Source organism: Podarcis cretensis (assembly GCF_951804945.1).
Source record: "Podarcis cretensis genome assembly, chromosome: 8".
Classification (NCBI taxonomy): Eukaryota; Metazoa; Chordata; class Lepidosauria; order Squamata; family Lacertidae; genus Podarcis; species Podarcis cretensis.
The window spans coordinates 59,356,730-59,379,436 of record NC_137177.1 but is presented as its reverse complement, the minus strand read 5'-3'; the positions used below and the strand labels follow the sequence as shown (position 1 = coordinate 59,379,436).

At 43.6% G+C, this 22,707-nt stretch overlaps 1 protein-coding gene and 1 long non-coding RNA gene across 11 annotated transcripts in view; one reads left to right on the top strand and one right to left on the bottom strand.

Annotated features, from left to right (window-relative positions):
* Window positions 1-22,707, top strand: part of LOC307223104 (uncharacterized protein) — a 131,459-nt gene that overhangs the window by 45,937 nt on the left and 62,815 nt on the right. For 7 of the 10 annotated variants that reach the window (XM_079988950.1, XM_079988948.1, XM_079988949.1 and 4 more), the window contains exons 3-5: window positions 4,454-4,615; window positions 4,925-5,065; window positions 15,420-15,560. In XM_079988950.1, coding sequence (XP_079845076.1) covers window positions 4,454-4,615; window positions 4,925-4,961 — 199 coding nt within the window. In that variant the 3' untranslated portion in view covers window positions 4,962-5,065; window positions 15,420-15,560. Of the gene's footprint in view, window positions 1-4,453; window positions 4,616-4,924; window positions 5,066-15,419; window positions 15,561-19,113; window positions 19,261-21,597; window positions 21,610-22,707 lie in introns of those variants that run through there. The other 3 variants (XM_079988953.1, XR_013841947.1, XM_079988954.1) reach the window with 3 other exon arrangements.
* The window catches only part of LOC307223135, a 66,930-nt gene that overhangs the window by 42,776 nt on the left and 1,447 nt on the right, over window positions 1-22,707 (bottom strand). The window lies entirely within an intron of this gene.

The following is a 22,707-nucleotide window of genomic DNA, read 5'->3' as shown; positions in this document are numbered from 1 at the left end:
AACAAAAGTGGCTGGGAATAGATGCTTCTATCTATATCGGATGCCTGTGCCTTGGCACTCAAACGCAGAAAGAAAACAATATCGGTCTGCCCGTAGGAGGCTGAATTTGTAAATATACATTAGTTTGGAAGTAGAATGAGAGATGATAAAATATTCAGAAAGTAGCTTGCACAGCCAGGGAGCAGATTAATGATTCTGCACAGGGGATATAAGTATATGTGATACGCACCATAAAATATAGATTTGGAACTGGTAACTGGGAAGACGCGGCACTGAAAGGCTGATGGGCTGCTGTCTGTAAAACACACACACGACTTTCTGTGAGGTTTGTGAGCAGCAGATTTCCCCCTCCCCCTGATGATGCAAACTTAAGAGCCACAGCTGCATGGGGGCGGGTCATAGCTCAGTGGTCCAAGGTTCAATCCGTGGCTTTTCCAGGTAGGTTGGAAATATTCCTTGTCTGAAACACTGGACAGCTGCTGGCAGTAAGTGTAGACCAGGGATACCCAGTGTGGTGCCCTCCAGACATTATTGGATGCCAACTTCCATCAGCCCAAGCCACCATGGCCAATGGTCAGGGTTAATGGGAGCTATACCTCAGTGACATCTGGAGGATGCTGCATTGTCTACCCCTGAGATACAAACTTCTGAGTTAGATGGACCAATGGTCTAACCAGGAGAAGACAACTTCCTCTGTGTGTGTGTGTGTGTGTGTGTGTGTGTGTGTGTTTGTTTGTTTGTTTGCTTTTTAAACTGCATGGGCAGATGCGCCCCTTGATCAGATTGTTATTATACAATTGCACTGAAATGCAATGTTCAACATCTATTTTTTATTATCATTAATTTTTAAAATGTAGGGGAAAGCACATGATTAAATACTGAACCATATCAATATTATTTTCATTATGCTGCTGAACCTTCAATATTGGGAATATGCAGCATGAAATTTAACCGAGACGCTGTCAGCATTTGACATCAGTAATGAAATGTCATGTATTTCTCTAAAGATAACTAAATAAAAAGTGAGCCCCCCCCCAATTTTGAGGTGTTCAGTTTTAAGCACTTTTGTTCTCTATATTCTGTGATTTTGCTGTGAAAGAATGTTGTTGTTGTTTAGTCGTTTAGTTGTGTCCGACTCTTCGTGACCCCATGGACCAGAGCACGCCAGGCACTCCTGTCTTCCACTGCCTCCTGCAGTTTGGTAAACTCATGCTGGTAGCTTCGAGAACACTGTCCAGCTATCTCGTCCTCTGTGGTCCCCTTCTCCTTGTGCCCTCAATCTTTCCCAACATCAGGGTCTTTTCCAGGGAGTCTTCCTCAGTTTCAGGATCTGTCCTTCCAATGAGCACTCAGGGCTGATTTCCTTAAGAATGGATAGGTTTGATCTTCTTGCAGTCCATGGGACTCTCAAGAGTCTCATGGAGTCTACTAATTAGTTCCAGAATTAGGCATTGTGATGGTTTTATTATCATTTTCCTTTTCTCGCTTTTTTTAAAAATAAAAAAAAGTGTTTCTAATACTAGTACTCAGGCTCATAGATAATAGCTTAGAAAGTTGGAGGTAGAATTTGGTTCGGAAAACATAGGGTAGTTAAGATTGTGTTCAAAATGAGCCTTGATTGCTCCAAAAGTTCTTTCGGAAGAAAATAAATGCAAATTAATTTAATTTGCCCAGTTTCTCCCGTGTGTATGGATAATGGCTGAATGTCTCCCTGCTATGTACAAGGCCTGAAGAAAGAAAGAGAAAACTTCCCTATGCCTTTCTCCTCAAATTACCGGTATACACTGTTTCTGTTCAGCTTTCCTCAATAAAGCATTATCAGGTTTTCTTTGCTGTCTGAACTCCACCTGCATAATTTAAGTCACTTTGCTAACAACACTGACACAGATCATTGGTATCTTAATGATCTGTTGGTATCCTATGTATAATCATGCATTATCATGGTAGCCATGATAATATGACAGCAACAATCGCAGATAACAATGGCTCTCAAAGTGAACCATTCACAGTGGGATCAGGTGTTAAACAGGGTTGTGTCATTGCCCTAACTCTATTCATTATTTTCATTGCCATGATCTTACATTTGGTTGAAGGGAAACTACCCACCGGAGTAGAAATCATATATCAAACAGATGGAAAGTTCTTCAATCTGAACAGGTTGAAAGCAAAGAGTAAGGTTACCGTAACTTCCGTCATAGAGCTTCAGTATGCTGATGACAACGTAGTGTGCGCATGCTCTGAGGATGACCTCCAAACCATCCTAAATATCTTTGCAGAAGCTTACAAAAAGCTTGGACTATCACTCAACATCCAAAAAACCAAAGTGTTGCATCAATAAGTACAAAGTAACCCTTCTGCAGTGCCACAAATCCAACTCAGTGGTGTAATGTTGGAAAATGCCGATCACTTCTCCTACCTAGGCAGTTATCTTTCCATAAGGACCAACATTTATGCCAAAATCCAGCATTGCCTGACCTCTGCAAGTGCAGCTTTCTCCCAACTGAAGTGCAGAGTGTTTGAGGACCCAGGACATTCGCAGGGAAACCAAAATGCTTGTTTACAAAGCTATTGTACTACCAACCTTAATATATGCTTGTGAAACATGGACCACTTATGAACGTCATCTCCAACTCCTCAAAAGATTCCATCAACAGTGTCTCCAAAAATTTTTACACATCACTTGGGAAGACAGGCAAACTAATATCAGTGTACTGGAAGAAGCAAAGATCACCAGTGTTGAAGCAATGATTCTTCAACATCAACTTCGCTGGACTGGTCATGTTGTGCTGATGCCTGATGATCGTCTTGCAAAGCAACTACTCTATTGGAAAGCTTAATGCTGGTGGTCAACAAAAGAGGTTTAAAGACTGTCTCAAAGCAAATCTAAAAAAATGTAGTATAAACACTGACAACTGGGAAACACTGGCTTGCGAGCGCTCCAGTTGAAGAACAGCCTTTACCAAAGGTGTCATGGGCTTTGAAGACACACGAACTCAGGACGCAAGGGAGAAACATGCTAGGAGGAAGGCACGCTTGGCAAATCCACACCGTGATCAGCTCCCACCTGGAAACCAATGTCCCAACTGTGGAAGGACATGTGGATCCAGAATTGGCCTCCACAGTCACTTATGGACTCATTGTTAAAACCGTGTTTATGGAAGACAATCTTACTCGGCTACGAGTGATCGCCGAAGAAGAAGAAGATGTAGGAAGTGGTCAGGAAGAGCAACTTTCTATATGTGATGGCCTGGGACTCGGGCTTGGACTCGGAACCAGAGGAGTCTCAGTCTGCACCGGATCCTTTGCCTCAGGCATCATCAGAACCAAGTCTGGGGCTTGATCCTGAAGAGTCCCAGTCTGCACAGGTTCCCCCTTCAACAAACACCAGCTGGGCCGAGTCAGAGGCCTGAGCCTGCCCTGGCTCCAGATGCTGGGATTACCTCGTTGCCTTCAGCTGGGCCATCACTTACAGCTGCTCCACTACCGGTTGGGTCAGGGGAGGCAGCCCCTGGGTCTAATAACCCACCGACGTCTCCCGAGCTGCAGAGACTAAGGTCTGAGAGAAGGAGAGACCTGAGTACTCGATGGAGGAGTGCTCGCCTTCGGGCCAAACAGGGAGGAGAGTTGCCAGGGGATCAGGACCAGCCGTTACCCCAACAAATATAAAAGGCTGACAGACCCTGCGGGAGCAACATTGCTGTATGCCAGATCCTGCCTGTACCTGTCCTTGCCTGGTTTCCTGCCTGGTATCCTGCCTTGGCAGAACCTCTGTATTCTGGACTGGTCCTGGACTGTGTTTCAAGGGTTACCCCCGGGCCCAGCACACTATATTGTTGATTGAGTTCTATGAATTTAGTTCTGCTAGCTCTTTCGCTGCCATAAATTTATGCTTGTAAGGGAGGGGAGAAATAAACTGGTTACCAAATTGATGCTCCTGCACCAGACCCCCAAAATTGCACAGTTATCGTCATCCCCACCACCACCAGTGCTGCCTTAGCTAAAACAGCATAAGAGTTTTCACTTCCCCAAAGATATGTGATCGTAACTTCCTTCCAGCAGAATAACTTGGGACTTAATGGTGGTGTAAGGGGTTTAGTAGCATTTCTAACTTCATCCAGCTGGCGTAACACAAAGACAGGACGGTGTTGTAAATCTGATTTCAAAGCTATTCTTTCTCCACTAAGAATTTTAGGAGCTGCAGTTCTTTGGGAGGAAGCTAGGGATTTATAACAGAGAAATCTCAGCTCCCTTCAAAATGTAAATATTACAGAAATACCATGATAGTTAAATTGGATACAAGCCCCTGAGGGTTTGCAGTGTAGCGATGCACTGGGTTTGGTGGGGGGGGGGGATAAGAAGCTACATGACCCAAATCCCCCATATGTGTTTGCAGGTGGCAACGTTGCCTTGAAACGCATCACCAGGTTTTCTCTTTCTCGCTGCTCTCTTTGAGATTTGAGCGCTCCACTTCTCCAAAGCCAGACCATAGCTCAGTGGTAGAGCACATACATACTTTGAGTGCAGATGGACCCAGGTTCAATCCCAAACATCATCTCCATGTGAGGAGAGGGGCAGACAATCCTTTGAAACCCTGGAGGCTGTGGACAGCCCTCAGGTAGATGGACCAGGAATCAGTAGAAAGAAGTCAGTTTTCTATGTGGGCCAGCCTCTCCCCGCCCAAAATAATCCATGCAAATCTGAATTACTGGATTCACACTAAGTAAGGGACAGTGTTCTGTTAGAAGGAGAAGAAATCAAATTTCCAAGAATATTAGATGTTCCCAAATAAAAGCCCTGCTGAGTAACATACACATTTTTAATGGCTTCTTATCAATCTCCTTCATTCCGTATACAAACAGCAAAAAAGAAGACAGGATTAAAAGATCAGATTTCTCAAGTTGTGTTTTTTTTTAATGTCTTTCAGCTTCTGCGTTATTAAACCCAAGCCACTGACCACATAGCTGGGCTTCTCTTCATTTGACAAGAAAGGAGGATTTCTTCATGCCTGCAATTGATTTCCACACTTCAAATCAAAGATTATTCAATCTTCCTCTAGAAATCTGATGTATGTTTTACAGGCTTTTCTTTACCCTAATTATGCCATTGCATGTCACAATTATCACTTGACTTCAGCAAAACCCTTCGGCAGGGGGAGTATATTGAGGCCCGAAGGTCAAATATAAACATTTTAATAAGGAAAGAAATAAGAATGTCAGGGGTGGTAATTATAAATTAGTGCTTTTAAGGGGGGGCAGGCTTATCACTTTTTAAAACAAAACAACAAAACTATGCTGATGCACATGTAAGAAAAGTGGGGGGGGGGGAGGACTCCATGTACCAGGATTATAAAGTTCAGTGCAAGCTTCTTAATACCACATGATTTTCTCTTTCCTAGTCCCAGGTTAGTTAACATCTTCACATTTTTTTCTCTTTCTTTAACTCTCCCCATGTCAGCTAGTGCAAAACAAATTTCTCTTTCACTCCACCTCCCTTTGTCTCCTGCATTTTTTAAGATGGTGAGTCTGCGGTGGAAATGGGCAAACACAACATTTTCACTTTTTCTCAGTTTTTCATTTTGCCAACCTTAAATTAATTTCTCTATATTTCCACATCGGTCTGTGATTTAAAAAAAAAAAAAAACTAATGAAAGGTCATCATCATTTTAGCACAAATGTCTCCTAATATACACATATGTACTATATGCAGTTTTTTCTAATATACACATGACATGTTTGAAAAGCAACTTTCCCAAACATAATACATTATTTTTACATTTATATGCACACTCCTCCCCAATACACTTTTTTTTGGTACACATCACTTGGCTGGGGAACTGCATTGCAATATGTTTTGGTTCATATAGTGCTTTGCAAAATGTGAATTAAGTGATTTTGCATTTAAATGTGAACTGAATCAAATTTCTCCTCCCATCCCAACAATCATTGTTGACTTTAAAAAAAAAAAAATTTAAAAAAAAAACCATTGACGTCCAGACATATTCAGACATTTATGGATCTAATTTCACTACTTTCTAAATGCCAGGACAGTGGACTCCCTTGTGGTCTTAAAGCAGTGTTGGCATTAATGACATCGTCTGCAGCCGCCCATTTCTCCTTCATTCCATCATCTCTTGTGTCTGTTTCAACAAAGTCATCCTTTCCCCGCACCCCCAGTCTCAGTAGGAAACACTAGAAACTGAGACCTCAAACAACCCATTTGAATTTATGCTCTAAAAGCTTCCCAGACTTTGACGTGCAGATGCCATCAAAGGCGATTCTTATCAGCATCCTGAATGCTCAGGTATGATGTCTGTTGGCGGCTTAGCTGGGGGTATTTTAGCAGTGATGGCAAAAACGGCATTTCATTCTCCCACATCTGAGGCTTGGGAATGACTTTGCAAAGTTTCGTTAATTAAACCTGGCAGCCCCCTTGTGAGTCAGACAAGGAATATCTAAACGTGCGACATTATCCGCAACTCTAATGCAGCCACCTGTGGGATGGAGCGTGACAGTCCTCCTACAAGGCAAGCCCAGACAGCTTGCACCCTAATTAAGCAATTAGGAGCCGTGGAAGGCTTTATTCAAAGAGCATGTAATTCCAGGCAATGTGCAGGTTGAGAAATGCATCTGTATCTGTAACCTGCATTCGTTGACTTCGCCGGCGAGTTTTGAGCGGCGCAAGTTACATTGCCACGCTTCGTCCCAGCAACAGCAGCAGCAACGGGCTTTGGTAATATGGCACCCTGGACGAGGACAAAAGTTGGCGCTTCCTGTATATTTCTTGTTTTCACAATAGTTCCTTATTTATTATTAATTTGCACACACCCCTTGGCTTGGTGCCCTGTGCAGGGGAACCGCCCGCACCACCCTAAATCTGGCATTGGTCACAGCAAAGCTTTGTCTAGCTTAGTACTCTGTCTGTGACAGTAACCGGCCCTGCAGTGGAGACTGGGAAGTGGGCCTTTTTGAAAACTAAGTGTTGTGCGGTTGCATGACAGCAACACTATTAGATGGATTTCCTTTGGATGAGGAGCTTAACAGTATCTTTCTGTGTGCGGGCGAAATTATGATGGTCCAAAGATAAATCTACTGATAGCTGATTTGCAGCAGATCTGCAAGGGTTTCTGATTCTGAATTGTTTCAACAATATCGACAAAAGGATGCCTCTTCAGCCTTCCAAATTAAGTTGTTTGAATCCCTGAACAACTCAAGGTTCACACTTATATTTATTTGTTATGTTTATATCCCATCTCTCCCCCAATGAGCTCAATGTGGCATACATGGTTTCCCCTCTCCTCATTTTCCCCTCACAAAAACCCTGTGAGGTAGGTTAGGCTGAGAGACAGTGACAGGCCCAAGGTCACCCAGTGATCTTCATGACTTAGTGGAGACTAGAACCCCCATCTCCCAGGTCTTAGCCCATTACTCTAACCACTACACTACATTGGCTGTTACTGGAATTCATATTGGTGTATGACTCATGAGGTAGTGTTGGGGCTCCTTTCTGAGCCACCATTTTGCACCCGGTTCCACCCATCTCCCATCTACTATTTTGTACCTAGCTCCATTTGGTAGAGCTCAGGGCTCTCATAACCCTGAAGGGCCGTAACTCAGTGGTAGGGCATCTGCTTTGCAAGCAGGAGGTCGCAGGTTCAATCCCTGGCATCTCTAGGTAGGGTTAGGAATGGACTAATGGCAGCTTTTTATGTTCCTAAAAAAACCCTCTTAAGTAGATTCTGACGTGAATGAAATTTAGAGCAACATGCCAGACTCTTGGTCAAAAAGCCTCAGCTTCATAAATGCAACAAGTATTGCAGTGTGAGAGGAACATTAGAAAATGGGACAAAAGTGCCAGAATCAGGAAATCTAATGCAATCGTCTCCACGTCTGAATGCACCCTGAGGTTGGTGGGGGAGCACCCTATTCACCCTTACGGGCCAGCCTCCGTGGGTCTACCCCTCAGTTTCACAAGGCCAACCTTATGTCATGAACCTAAACAAAATTGTTGGTAGGGATGGCGCATTAGAAAATCAGTGCCTGCATTTTCCCTGCACACAAGGACAATGACATAATGATTGCCTTATTATGTTACTATTCTCGTAGCCATTGTAGGCTTTCTGCCTTCAGAATGTGTAGGAATTGTTTTCGCCCGCTGCCAATGGGGAAAAGGCTGCTATAGTTATAAAACTATCGTCTCTGTTCTGGGGGGGGGGGAGGGGGAAGGAGATTGGAATCACATCATAATTTTTCATGACTGAGATGCTCCATTTTACCATGCAGAATTGTTGTGGGGGTTTTTTTTAAGGTGCTTAAATTATCACGGAAGAGATTCAGATCAGCTTCTGGCGTGGATACAGATAGGAGATGCTCCATTCTATTTTTAATTATCCTGGTAATGGCTTGCTTTTCTATATGTTGGCCACATATAAGATAAGCATAATGCCACACTGACATGTGAATAGCTTATTCATTACGAGAGCCTGCTAAGAATCCACATCCGGCATTCCTCTAACGAAATGCAGCTGGAGCTTTCGGATACAGGACTAAGCATCTCTTGAACAGCTTGTATTCTGCAAGGTTCAATCAGCTATTATCTGTTGCATTGTGGATTATCTTTTCCTCTACTGTGAATAGGAACCTCGCCCTGCAACATTAACCATGCTGCTGCAAATGCTGGAATTTACATAATGGAATTGCATTAGGGTGAGGACAGATGTGAAAAATTGAGAGCAGCTGGGCCATTTTTAAAACATCTGCATACCTGAATTCATAAAAAATGCATCTCTCTCTGCCCCCCGCCCCAGCCCCCACACTTCTGGGGCAAACTCAGAAAACCCTGTGGTATATTAGGTTTAGCCTCAAGGGTCCATCATTACAGTTCTGCTACATAAGATAAGTAGCATTATCCTCCATAAATTTGTCGAATCCCCTTTTAAAGCCATCTAAGTTGGTGGTCATCATTCCCTCCTCTGGGAGCAACCATAGTTTAACCATTCATTCCTTTATTCATTCATTCAGCCTTTATTGGCATAATATAGTTTAACTATGCGCTGCATGAGGAAGTACTTCATTTTGTCTGTCCTGAATCTTCCAACATTCAGCATACTTGGATGTCCAGAAATTCCAGCATTATGAGAAACAGTGGGTGATCTTTTTCTGCACTTCCTCCTCGCTGCTCACCATGTGTCAGGGTTCAGAATATGACCCTCCAGCAAATCTCCCCCTTGCCAATGACCTGGAGGAGCCATCAGATCTGGACATCACATCCCTACAAGGAAATTATCTCAAAATCTCCATTTCCAGAACATAAAAATATAAGGAGCACCCTGCTGGTTCAGGTCAGTGGCTCATCTGGTCCAGTATCCTCACAGTGGCCAACCAGATGCCTATGGGAAGCGCACAAATAGGACTTGAGTGTGACAGCACTCTCCTCACTTAGAGCAGAGACATTTTGACTAGTCTCTGTTGATTGTCTGATCCTCTTTTAAAGCTATCCTGCTGTTCAGTCCAGTCCCACCCATCTCAAACCAGCTTCAGTCTGACTAGAGGATTCAGCCAGATTCACTTTGTAGTTAAGGTAAAGGTAAAGGACCCCTGACAGTTAAGTCCAGTTGCAGCGCTCATCTCGCTTTACAAGCTGAGGGAGCCGGTGTTTGTCCGTAGACAGTTTTTCCGCGTCATGTGCCAGCACAACTAAACCGCTTCTGGTGCAATGGAACATCGAAACCAGAGCAGCGCACAGAAACGCCGTTTGCCTTCCCACCAGAGCAGTATCTATTTATCTACTTGCAGTTATTTGGGTCGTGCTTTCGAACTGCTAGGTTGGCAGGAGCTGGGACTGAGCAACGAGAGCTCACCCCATCGCGGCGATTCGAACTGCCAACCTTCTGATTGGCAAGCCCAAGAGGCTCAGTGGTTTAGACCGCAGCACCACCCGCATCCCTTGTACTTAAGCTAGGTGTGGACATTTGAGACAACCATTGCACTTGAGTAGATGAACATTCATGCGGAGATAACAACTTTGTGTACATGCATTCTGATCATGGGGTGTATATGTTGCATGGGCAGGGAAACCAAAAAGGTAATGTATGTTGGGTGAAGATATCCCCACCTCCTCTCTGATGTGTACAACACTATGCAGCCAAATTGATCTGCAGATCTGGCACAGTTACAGGTGGCACATAATACTCGTTCTGCATTTGTAATAAATCAATATTTTGATGTGGCAGCACCTACACTTTGGAACTTCCTTCCTATTGACATTAGGCAGGCACTTTCACTATACTCTTTTCGGCACCTGCTAAGAAACATTATTGTTTAGTCCTGAGAACATAAGAACCTGATGAATCTGGCCCAAGGCAAACCTACCCAGGTATGTACAATGTTCACATGTGTTTTGATGTTTTTAGTTCATTACTGATTTTAATTATTATTTGAATGTTTTAAACTATTTTAAACTATTCTAACTGATAATTTTATTGTTTTATTCTTTTTGTAAACTGCTTTCAGGGTGTCTGTGTGTGTGTGTGTATATATATATATATATATATATATATATATATATATATGAAATAATAAATAAATATCCAAAATCATGGTTTCATAAACCATGGTATACCATTATGAACTAGGCCAATACATTTCCTGTAATATCCCCCCACCCTCCTATTATTAAACCAAATATTTGTAGACAAAAACTGATGGTGAAGCCACCTGTTCAGAATGCTGGAGCAGCTATTTTCTTGCAGCTGGTTCCTCATATGTTAATGCTTTAATGTATTTTTTTATATAAAAAGTAATCCTTAGAAGTTCTCTTATTCAATCAGATCAAGGCCAATGGCTTGAGCAATATCATAATGGGAATTAAAATGATTATTTTTATATAGTTATACTTTAAAAAAGAAAGAAGAAAAACCAATTCTCTCTCATTGATATCTGAAGTAAAAAGGGTCCTTTTTAGGTTTTTATTTTCTCCAGCCAAAGATCCAGCCTTTATTGTCATTCCTGAACATTAGCCTCAAGGTTTAATTCAAGTTGAATGTAGGAGAATACTTTTGTAGTCCTTCATTTACATGTATGCCAACAAGCTTAAATGCACTGCAACCTTGGAAGACTTTCAAAGGAAGTAATAATTCCTCTGAAATAGGTCTTTTGAAAGCGTTATCTTGTTCCTTCTCTTTCTGTTAATCTTGGGAACCCCTTAGCATGTCAAAGCAATTTTTCTAATGTCACATCGTCTCAACATTACCATGAAAGCGCTTTAAAAAGATGATTTGAGAAAGAATAAATGTTGAATGAGCATTTACTAAAGGGCCATTTATGCCCCATTTGCATTTTGACTATGTTTTTTGAAATGTTTGAAAAGCCAGCTAATTTGAAAGTCAATCTCCTCTCCAAACAAACTTCGGGACACAAGTGTGTTTACACCAATCTCCTTCCTTTGTGCCTTCATTAAAAATAAAATCATTTGGTTGAAGCTGGTTTTTCTTTTTTTAAACAGGGCTGAGATTAAACACGTAAGACCTAATGCTGAAATGGTATTCTGTTCAGGGATGTTAGCTGTGAAGAAATGCTTCCTCTCTGCTATTTGAAAGAATATAAGGGCATCTCCAGCTAGACCACAGTGATGGAAGGGCTGAGGTGGTGTTCACCACTCACTGTATGGTGAAGATGTGGCAGGAGTCTCCCTCCTCACTGCCATCACCACCAGCTTCTGCCATTTCACCACAACATTGGTACCCTCTGCTTGATTGCCTGGTAGAAACCCAATGAGCAACTGGGCAGTGACATCTATTTCTCCTCATTTTCTTTCAACTTACAACCGTCCGGTTTGATGCCTCAACGCCTTCCACATGCACTGCATCAGAAGGATTTTAGGTATCACACGAGAGGACAGAATTCCAAACAAAGATGTGCTCTCCAAAGCCCACATTCCCAGCATGTTCACACTCCTGTCTTGGCGATGTCTACACTGGCTTGGTCATGTCCAGAGAAAGAAAAATGGCAGGATCCCCAAGGGTGTGATCTGGGGATTCTGGCACCAGGCCAATTGGCAGACCAACTCTGCATTACAAAGATGTCTGCAAACCTGACATGAAGACTGGCAACATCGTGTCTCCACAGAAGTGATTCTCCAGGGTTTGGGACTGGGAAGATTCCCAGCCAGTAGTGGCTTGGGACTGGCAAGGCAGGAGGCCAACAGTAGATGGAGCCAAAGAGCCAATCACAGGCAGAGCCAACAAATTCTAGTTTGTCCCCATCCTCCTCCTCCTGTCTGAATTCTACAAGAGGCAGCACTAAGATTAAAGAAAAGGAAGTGGGCAGATTCTGCCTCCCTCTGGGCTGGTTGCATAAGGAAGGAAGTTGGGGACTGACTGAGGGTGGAGTGAAGTTGGTGGAGCTGTGCTCTACTCGCCCAAATGGACCAGCCTCCACTGTTCCCATCCTTACCTGGAGATGCTGGGGATTGAACCTGGGACCTTCTGCACACAGAGTAGATGCCCTTTCCCCAAACTTTGTGAGAAAGTTCAACTGAGGCAATTCCTATCTGAGCCAAGAGCAGGTATCCACCATTGGAGAAACTATTTCCATGAAAGCAGGATGTTTTAAAAGACACAGCGTTTACAGGCCTAATTGTGTCAAGTGCCCTTAAGTCCAGGTCCAGATGTTAAAAGCTGAGCGAGTTAAGAGGAAGTAGTATGCCAGAGGTTATTCACCCGGTATTTGATTATAGAAACATTTTCCATCTTTTGAGTAGGTACTTCCTGACCTTTCCAGCATTGTGATCATATCCAAGTTCCTGAACAGGAGTCTGAATAAGGAGTTGCTTACAAGGGATGGTGTATTTGGTTCATAACAAGGCAACTCTCTGTTCAGATCATCCTTTACGCACTTCTGACACTATTGGTCAGGCAGAGCAACACTTCAAGAATAAATGGAAAATTTTTACTCATAGATCTCCCTTTGTGAACTTTTGGCACTATGACAAAAGAGGATTTTCAAAATGTAACAGCTGAAAATGTCTCACGAATGCAACTTTTATACAGATTCCCTCTATCTACCTTTTCTTCTTCTTTTTGGTATGAATAAAAGTTCCGCCTTTAACCTTAGCTCACTCTAGTGCAGTTGGTTTGCATGCAGAAATCCCAGGTTCAATCCCTGGCATCTCCAGGTGGAGCTGGAAATGTCCCCTGCCTTAAATCCTAGAGAGCTGCTGCCAGTCAGGGTACAGTGGTACCTCTGGATGTGAACAGGATCCGTTCTGGAGCCCCCTTCGCATCCTGAGCAGAACGCAACCCGCATCTGCGAGTGCGCGGGTCGCCGCTTCTGCGCGTGACATCATTTTGAGCGTCTGCGCATGTGCGAGCGACAAAACCCGGAAGTAACCTGTTCCGTTACTTCCAGGACACCACGGAATGCAACCTGAAAACGCTCAACCTGAAGCATATTTAACCCAAGGTAAGACTGTATGCAAGATGGAGCTAGATAGACCCATGGACTGGCTTTGTTTAAAGCAGCTTCGTTTAAGAATACATTCCTATTCTTCCGAGCAGATTTTTGCATGTAAAATGTATTTTTCTATGTTTTGGGGTTTCTTTTAAAATACTGACAGATGATTATGTTAAGAGTGAAAGGCTCTCTTTCCTAATATGCCAGATTTCAGCATCTGTCAAATCATATTAAATGAACAATTAAAGCACACTATATCCCCAAAGAATCCTGAGAAGTATAGTTTCCCCTCACAGGGCTACAATTCCCAGTGCCCTTGGCAAACCATAGTTCCCATGACTCATTGGAGGAAGTCATGTGTTGTGTGGACCTGCCCATAGTTAAAAGGTTGTTCTCAGTAGTAGATAAGAAAAGAAACTTTGTTGTTTTCCTTCAGATGTTCTTCCGGTGGACCAGGGATGTGGAATCTGAGGCACTCCAGATGTTTAGGACTCCTATTTCCCATCAGTTCCAGCTGAGGTGGCCAGGAATGATGGGATATGTAATCTAACAACATCTGGAGGGCCATAGGTCCCCCAGCCCTGCAGTTGGCAGTTCTGGAACCCATTTTGAGCAAGGCATTACAATGTGTTTTTAAATCTTGCCAATATGCAGGAGACCTTTTGCAGTTTGTTTTTGGTTGGGAACCTTTGCAGCCATTATTACCTTGAATTGGGTCGATTCAGTGCAGGAACAAAGGAAGCTGCCTTACACTGAGTTGAATCATCATAGCTCAATATTGTCCACAAGGAATGATCCTTGCTCTCTGGGATTTCAGACTAGGGGGGAGGTTTCTCCCAGACCTTCCTGGAGATGCTGGGGATTCAACCCAAGGCCTTCTGCAGATGCTCTACCACTGACCTATGGTGTTGCACTGGTGTCCAGTTTCCAGGCTTCCCACAGGCATCTGGTTGGCCACTGTGAGAACAGGATGCTGGACTAGATAGGCCATTGGCTTGATCTTAGCAGACTCATCTTAGTTCTTATGAACAGGCAGCCTGACTAGGTCTGAGGCAGCTTCCTAAGGCTACACCTTCTTCATCACCTACTTAAAGCCCTCTTGCACAACCTTAGCAGTTGTGGAGTATCCTGGGAACTTTAGTATGTTAAAGGTTGCTGGGAACTGCCGCAACCCCAGAGTCGTCCGTGACTGAACCCAATGGTCAGGGGTCCCATCGTGTTTACCTTTATTGCTGTTAAAGTGGTATGAGTATGCTTTAAATGTCTGGTGTGGATGCGACCTATGTACCAAACAGAAGGAGGAGGAACATTCTCAAGAATTCTCTCATTCAGAACAGAAGATATGCTTCTTATTTTCCTTTCTCAGCTCTGGAACAGGAGTCTTTCCCTGCTTGTTTTTGTGGAGACTATTGGGAGGCCAGAGCCAAAGCCAGCCTTGAAGGAGGTAGGGGTGTGTGTGTGTGTGTTTGTACTTGAGTAAAGATCCCCAACTTGCCTGTAGGGACCCTATGAAAGTGGGTAAAGTTACATAGCCCTGTTCTCTTACCCCAAGTTTCTTTCTAATGCAAGACTGTTGGCGACCCCAAACTCTGTTCCCTAAAGCCTTATTGAATTTTTGACCTTGGAAACCCCAAATCTTTCTCCCTCGAACAGATGGGAGGTACTGCTTAAGCGAACGCTTCCGTTCCTTTGTGGATATGAAATCGCACTGCCTCCCTGTGAAATAAGTAACGCACATTCCACAAATCATGGAGTGTTAGCAATCTTATACATTACAAGTTCCTCGGGGGCAGAAAAGGCTTGTGTTTTATATACTTGTAAATGGCTGTGTTCACTTAAAGCAACTAGGGAACAAAAATAATTAATGGAGGGAAAACCATTATTTATAGAGTACCATAAACATACAGCATAACACGTAACATTCCTGCCCTGAAGAGCTTGCAGTGTAAAAAAAAACCAAAAACCTTTCAGTTGCAGGATTCCAAGCGAGATGACGATGACACAACCGCTCCAGATGTGTCTGTGGCTTTTAGGTGTGGGAGCGAGGCCAAGGGAAGTACCACTTTGGATTTCTTTCAGCAGCAAATCTTTTAAGAAATCCCCAGACCTCTGGTAAGTGGTATTTCTTTTCTAGTGTTCAGCAGAATCACATGACACAGAGCTTTCCCCAGGCTGTACGACCTCAGGCTTCCAGCAGGAGAGCACAGTTTAGGATACTTCCCCACATAGCAATCTCTGGGCACATCCACACTATATATTGAAAGCACTATGATACCATTTTAAGAGACATAGTTTCCCCCGCCAAAGTATCCTGGGAACTGTAGTTTGTTAAGGGTGCTAAGAGTTCTTAGGAGACTGTTTCCTTCACAGACCCACAATTCCCAGAGCAGTTTAACAGCTAAGCCCTCTTCCCAGGGAACTCTGGGAATTGTATCTCTATGGCAGTAATAGGGGGACTTAACGTTGGGATAAATTACTCCAGTTTAACTTACATCAGCTGAGCTAGGAAAGCCCAAGATCTTCTGAATTCAAGCTCTCTCATCCCTGTGGATCTTGGGTTCAGATAGTATTCTAAGGCTGCAATCCTAACTACTTCTACTCAGAAGTAAGTCCCAATGAATTCGATTGAGCTTACTCCCTGGTAAGTGGGGTCAGGATTCCAGGCTAACTTGATTCAGGTTGGCAACCCTGATAAAAATAAAATAATTTTGGACATTTATGCTACATGAATGACTTTATATCAGGTCAACTTCAATGCCAGGGAAACAATTATTTGGTATCTTTTTAATCTATTCATCTCCTCTACCTGGCATCTCGGTGCCTTTTAGATTAGTTCTCTGTAGATCGTCGCCTTTGTTTCTGTGCAGGCATTCAGTGTTTCCAATTTCATGTTACTGTACTGAATTCTCTTTTCACAGCAAAGCGTCTTTCAATATGCTTGTATTTGGGATAATGAAGTTCATCGCCTCCGTGTGTTAAATAATTCACTTCCTTTTTCCGCCTCTGTGAAGTTCTCTTATTGTGGCGTGGCTTCCAAAACATTTTCACACACACACGCACAAAAAGCGTAATCCATAAAATATGAAGAACTAACAATGAACACTGACATTTTAATTCTTCACTTACGAGCACAAAAGGGATGACAATTGGAAATTGCTGTTGTTGCCATAATAAAGAGAGATTTGCATTCCTCTGAAATTGATAGTTTAGTATTTGAGCATAATGTCAGTAACGGCAAATAACAATGCCTAGGTTCTGCGGATTATAAGTAATAGCTGTTTTCCGTTGCGCCCTGTTGAATAGCGCCATTTCCCCCACCCCTTGCTGTAAACAAATGAGAGGTTGCTGGCAGTAATAATGCAGGTTTGCACAGAATCAGAATTATTTCTGAATAAGCAGATAACAGCTTTGAGATGTAATGACTATGTGGGGTGGGGAACCTTTCTCAGCCGGAGAGCATAAGGCAACTGCCATCATTTATGTTAAGCTCAACGCTCAGTCCTGTATGTGAACAAACATGGCCTGGATTATCTTTCCCTTCTCCTTTGAGGCAGAAGCTCTTGTATCTGACAAGTCAGGCGTAAGCTCATATGAGAACTAGAGGAACATAGGAAGACGCCTTATAACACGTCAGGTCATTGGTCCATTTAGCTCAATAGTGGCCACAGTGGCCACATTCACACCGCACATTTAAAGCAGTTTCATGCCACTTTAAACAGTTCTGGCTTCCTCCAAAGAATTCTGGAAGCTGTAGTTTGTTAGCAGTGCTGAGAGCTGTTACAAGGCCCTTATTCAACTCAGAGCTACAATACTCAGAGTGGTTAACAGTCAATCCCTGTTCACAGGGTGAGAATTGTATCTCTTGGAGAGGAATAGAGGCCTCCTAATAACTCTCAGCACCCTTTGCAAACAACAGCTCCCAGAATTCTTTGGGGAAAGCCCTACCCATTTAAAGCCATATCAGGAAGTTTTGCTTGTACACTGTGAATGTAGCCAACGACTGGCAGCAGACCTCCAAGGATTGACCCTGGGACCTCCTGCATGCACCATGAATTATCTACCACTGAGCAATGACTCTTCCACAACTGCCACGTGGAGTGTCTGGATCACATGTTCTCTTGTACATATGCTTGCTTTTCCTTCTACCATATGTAAATCCTTGAATGGGTGAAAAATTCCAGAGGGGTAGCCCTATTAGTCAGTTGTAGTCCATCGGTGAAAGGTCCTGTGGCACCTTAAAGACTATCAGATTTTGTGAAGGGCATGGACAGAAGTGGACTCCAGCTATGGGGCATTTGTGGTCCTCTAGATGTTGCTGGAGCCTAGATTACCCTCCACAAGAAACAGGCCTTTCTTTCCTGTAGCCCCCTAACCTTGGAACGGCTTTTCTTGGGAGACTGAGATGGCCCTCTTGTGGCTTTTCTCCCGAAGCCAAATTAACACTTCTCTTTAATGTTTCACCAGTTGATTTCTTTGGCCCCTCTTTTTGTTTGTTGGCTTCTAGTGGAGGCATGTGGTTACATTCATTCCCCCACCCTTAAACTGTAGTTTTTTTAATCTGAAAAAGTTCATTTCAAAAAATGGCTAGTAGCCACGATGGCTATGTTCCACTTCTGCTGTTGGTGGAAATATGCCTCTGAATACCAGTTTTTTTGGGGGGTGGGGATCACAGGTGGGCAGAGTGCTGTTCCACTCACGTACTGCTTGCAGGCTTCCTGTAGGCATCTGATTGGCCAATGTGAGAACAGGATGCTGGAATAGATGTGCCATTGCCCTCATTTAGCAGGCCATTTGCTTCACTCAGTTGAGAAAGCGCTCCTCACTTCTCCGAGTGGTGAGTTCTATGGACGGCAGTACCAGCTGAAGTTTCCTTCCTATGAAATAAAATGCAGCCTTACACTGCCTTTATAATACTTGCTTTGTTGAAAGTTATGAAACTCCTGTGAGGCAGACCTGCCTGACAGCAACTTGGACAGTGCCCCCCCCCCCGACCGCCACCATGACTGCACCTCCCAGGCCCAGGTAAGTCCAACTAGAAACTCTACTCTCTTTCCTTCTGCCTAATTTCTGTTTCTCTGCCCCTTCCCTCAGCTAGAGTTGGGTTACCTTATTCCAAAACACAAACCCTGATGGGTATCTTATTCCAAAACTCAGAGAGATTCCTAACTATCAAGAGATGGTTTCTTATCTGTTGGCTCTTGTTGATGAGGCATCACCCAACTGTCTTGGACTATTAACAATCTGTCTGACAAAGGGCTGGTCAGTTAGCAGCCGGAACAATATAGTAGTCAACGCTGAGTGATATCTAAATTACAATTCTTGGGAATATATATATATATATGGAGGGGAGAGAGCGAGAAAATTTCCACCAGGGCAATGGAACATATTCCTTAACAATTGCCAGGCTACTAAAGTCAAAGGTTCACTCTCACACCGTACCTGCCAAGATCAAGGTGACTTTGGGGTCTCTCTTTGTGGGAAGCTCATTCGGCAAGAGCTAGTCATCAGAAGACTCTTTCCAATTAAGTAATTAGACAAGGTGCTAAATATAAAGGAGGACTGGTAATGATCCTGTTATTACAGCTTTATAATATTTTGTAGCTTAAGAGCATTAAGAAGGCCTCACTGGCGATTTGAAATTAGGATCCTCTTTTTTTTTTTAAAGCCCATCAAATAAAAGAGAGAGAGGAAAGAAGAAGAGAACTTCAAAGCTGCTTTTTTCCCACTTGGAAACCTGCCTGTGTTAGGATGAAATGAATAGAAAAAAGAGCAAGGTTTGCCTTCTAATAAAGCATCTGTTGCCCACTTTGAACATTTCTTACTTCTTTGTGAGCATGTCTCTCCAGTTATGGGGACTACTGACAATGAAGAACAGAGGCCTTGAAATAGACAATACCTGTTATCTACCCAATATTTCTGATTTTCATGTCACTTTGAACTGGATCTTCATTTGACCGCATGCTGAGTCCAAAAAGAATTTCTTTGTCGGCTGATCCAAAGATGCCAGAAGATGCTCGGAAAAAAAGTAAACTGCGGGAATCTGCTCAATAAAGGCAAGATGAAAAACAAGCCTTTGCCATTCACTCCACGCACGGACAGTGCTTTTAACTTCTGCCTATTTTGGTGCTGCAAAGAAGCCCCCTAAATGCAAATTTTGTGTGTGTGTGTGTGTGTGTGTGTGTGTGTGTGTTGTTCCAAGGCTAGATTATAGCTTTCTCTGTGCATAAAATAACAAAAAACAAGCATAAGCCCCGAGAAGAACGGTGAGTATGGAGAAGTAGCCAGATTACTTAAAGTAGACCCCTGGCTTTCGGAAGCCCAATGCAAGGAGACTTTTGCTGCTACTGAGCCACTGCTGCTCTTGAGCAAATGTCAAGAGGCCTATTCCCAACAAAAGATTGGCAGCCTTTCACTGGGTGTTGCGGGGGGGGGGGGGGTCAGATTTGGCAGCTTTGCTTAGCAGAGTGATTCAGCTAAAATTTGGCCAGGCTTCAGTAAGCTTTTGTTTGTTTGTTTGTTTGTGTGTGTGTGTGTGTGTGTGTGTGTGCGCGCGCACGCGCATGTGTGGTTGCTGAATGCTAGAAAACTCCTGGCCAGAACAGGCAGAGAGACAGGATTCCAAGGCACATTTTCATCTCCATCCAGCGGGCTCTCGTCCTGATTGGGCAAGGATAAAGCTGGGCCCAGTGAATTGATCAATGAAGAATGTTCAATGGAAACCAGCCAACAAAATCACCAAAAAGAGCCGGGGCGGGGGAACTGGATGGTTCAGAATGATCTGTGATGGTGGGAGGGGGAGAGAAAAAACAAAAGCAAGGGGGGGGAGAGAAAAAACCCTCCTTTGACTTAAATGGGGATGAATTAGGCTAGCCTTGCCTGATTAAAAGAAGTTTGAGCCAACAGAACTTTTTTGGGTGTGTTCTATTAATGGCATACATAGTTTCAGAATTGCGGGATACCTTAGGTGGGAAACTCTTTTCTGGCTGAGGGCCACATTCCCTTCTGGGGGCTGGTGATAAAAGTGGACAGAGCAATATATGTAAAATATTTACATTGTTTGCTAGACTGGTTTCTGCACGCACCCCTGTTTGCGTTCCAACCAGGGAAGAAAGTGGCATGATCAGAATTCAAGGACAGATTTCAGCTAGGTAAAAAAATCTTGGGGAGAATCAGTGAGGGTGTGTGGCCTGGGGAGAGTTCCAAGGCCAGATGAATTGAAAGCATGTGGTTTCCCTCAATCCTGGGAATGGTCATTTACTACTACCTGTGCTACAGTTCACCAACACCCCCAATGAACTACAGTTCCCAGAGTGGCTTAACCATCAATCCCTCTTCACAAGGAACTTTGGGAGCTGTAAGTCTGTGAGGGGAATAGGGGCCTCCTAACGATTCTCAGTCTGCTTAAGAAACTACACCTCCTAGAATACTTTGAGGAAAGTCATGAGTGTTTAAAATGGTATGATAGTGCTTTAAATGTTCTGTCTGTATGGTAGTGAGGTTTCTGAGTAAGGATGCATGGAGCCCAGCTGCAACTGGGGACCAATAGGCCCCCTGCTTTTCCCTCTCAGTGACCACACGAAGGCCAGTTGCAATTACTCTTGCCCCACTAATTCCCTCTCCGTCCCACAGCCACCTGCTCGCCCTCCCTCTGCAGCCGTACTTTGTAGTGCACATTCTACCAAGTCATCAGTAACGTCAGCTGGAACAGATGTCTGTTCTGTAATTGATTAGGTATCTTTCTGCGGCAAAACCGTTTTGAGTTGTGATCAAATGAGCAGTTGGTAGGGCCCAGGCTCTGAGCATCAGAATCTGATTATGTCCTCAGAAAAAACACAGCCTTTGAAGTGGGCCAGAGAACACTTGGGTAATTCCAGTTTATCTGTCTTCTGCAAAATTCATCTCGAAGGGAGGGATTTTTGCCCAGGTGTGTGGGGAGGGGGGGGGAGGCAACGAGCTTGTTTCCATTATGACCCATCTGTTGACTTCAAAGTTCAGACATTGGCAAGAGATTGATTTAAAAACCTGGCAAGCTGGTTTTGCTTGCTTCTATATACTTGGGGCAGCTGGTGGATTCAGACAACCAGTGTTCTTCCCCCCTCCCAGTCCTATCCCAATTTATTTTTTCCCTAATTTCTATTTACTTTTGAAGTCATCAGGTGTGGGGATCATGTGCTTAAGAAGGCTAAAGGAGGCTCCGAAGAATTCAGCACTGTTGAGGGACCTCCAGAAATGATCTGGCTCAATGATTTTTGAACTGTAAGTCTGTTGTGTTTTTTTTTTTAAACAAATCAAGTTGCTTTACAATACAGTGGTACCTCAGGTTATATACGCTTCAGGTTACATACGCCTCAGGTTACACACTCCGCTAACCCAGAAATAGTGCTTCAGGTTAAGAACTTTGCTTCAGGATAAGAACAGAAATCGGGCTCCGGTGGCGTGGCAGCAGCAGGAGGCCCCATTCAAGTTAAGAATAGTTTCAGGTTAAGAACAGACCTCCGGAACAAATTAAGTACTTAACCCGAGGTACCACTGTACTGTTGTAGGGGGACAGCAGATATACTGCCTCCTTCCGTACTACAAACCTTCTTGGATGCTAAGATCACAGAAAATGCCCTCTTGGTAGTTGCTCCACCCGAGAGGGGGTTTCTCTGTGGCAGCCCCTAAGAAGTGGGACTCCCTCCCCACAGAGGTGCGTCTGTCACCTTCGTTGTATAGCTTTTGTCAAATACTGAAGACACACCTCCTTACCCTGGCTTTCGACAATTGAGATATATCTTTTTAGGATCCACCTTATTTCTATGATTGTAAGTTGTTTTGAACTTCTTCATTTTTTAAAAAAGTGCATTAACAGTTGTAACCTGTTCTGGGGCCTGGGGCAAAGGGCAAGTAAATTGTGACAACAACAACAACAACAACAACAACAACAAAACAACAACAACAACAACAACAACAACAACAACAACAACAACATTTCCTGAGGGTGGGGGATCATAAATCCATAGAATCAGAGTTGGAAGGGACCCCCAAGGGTCATCTAGTCCAACCCTCTGAGCAGTAGTCTAGGAGATGACCACAAAGAGAATAATCTCAAACCCGAAGAGTCTTGACTATAAGCACCTGTATTAGTATGTGTGTAAGAGCAGCAGATGTCAAATTTGTGCTCTGTGGAGCCCTGTGATATTTACTTAGAACAGGGTTAGGGAACCTCAGCGCCAGGGACCAAAAGTAGCCCTCCAGGGACTCTTCCCAGGCTCCACTT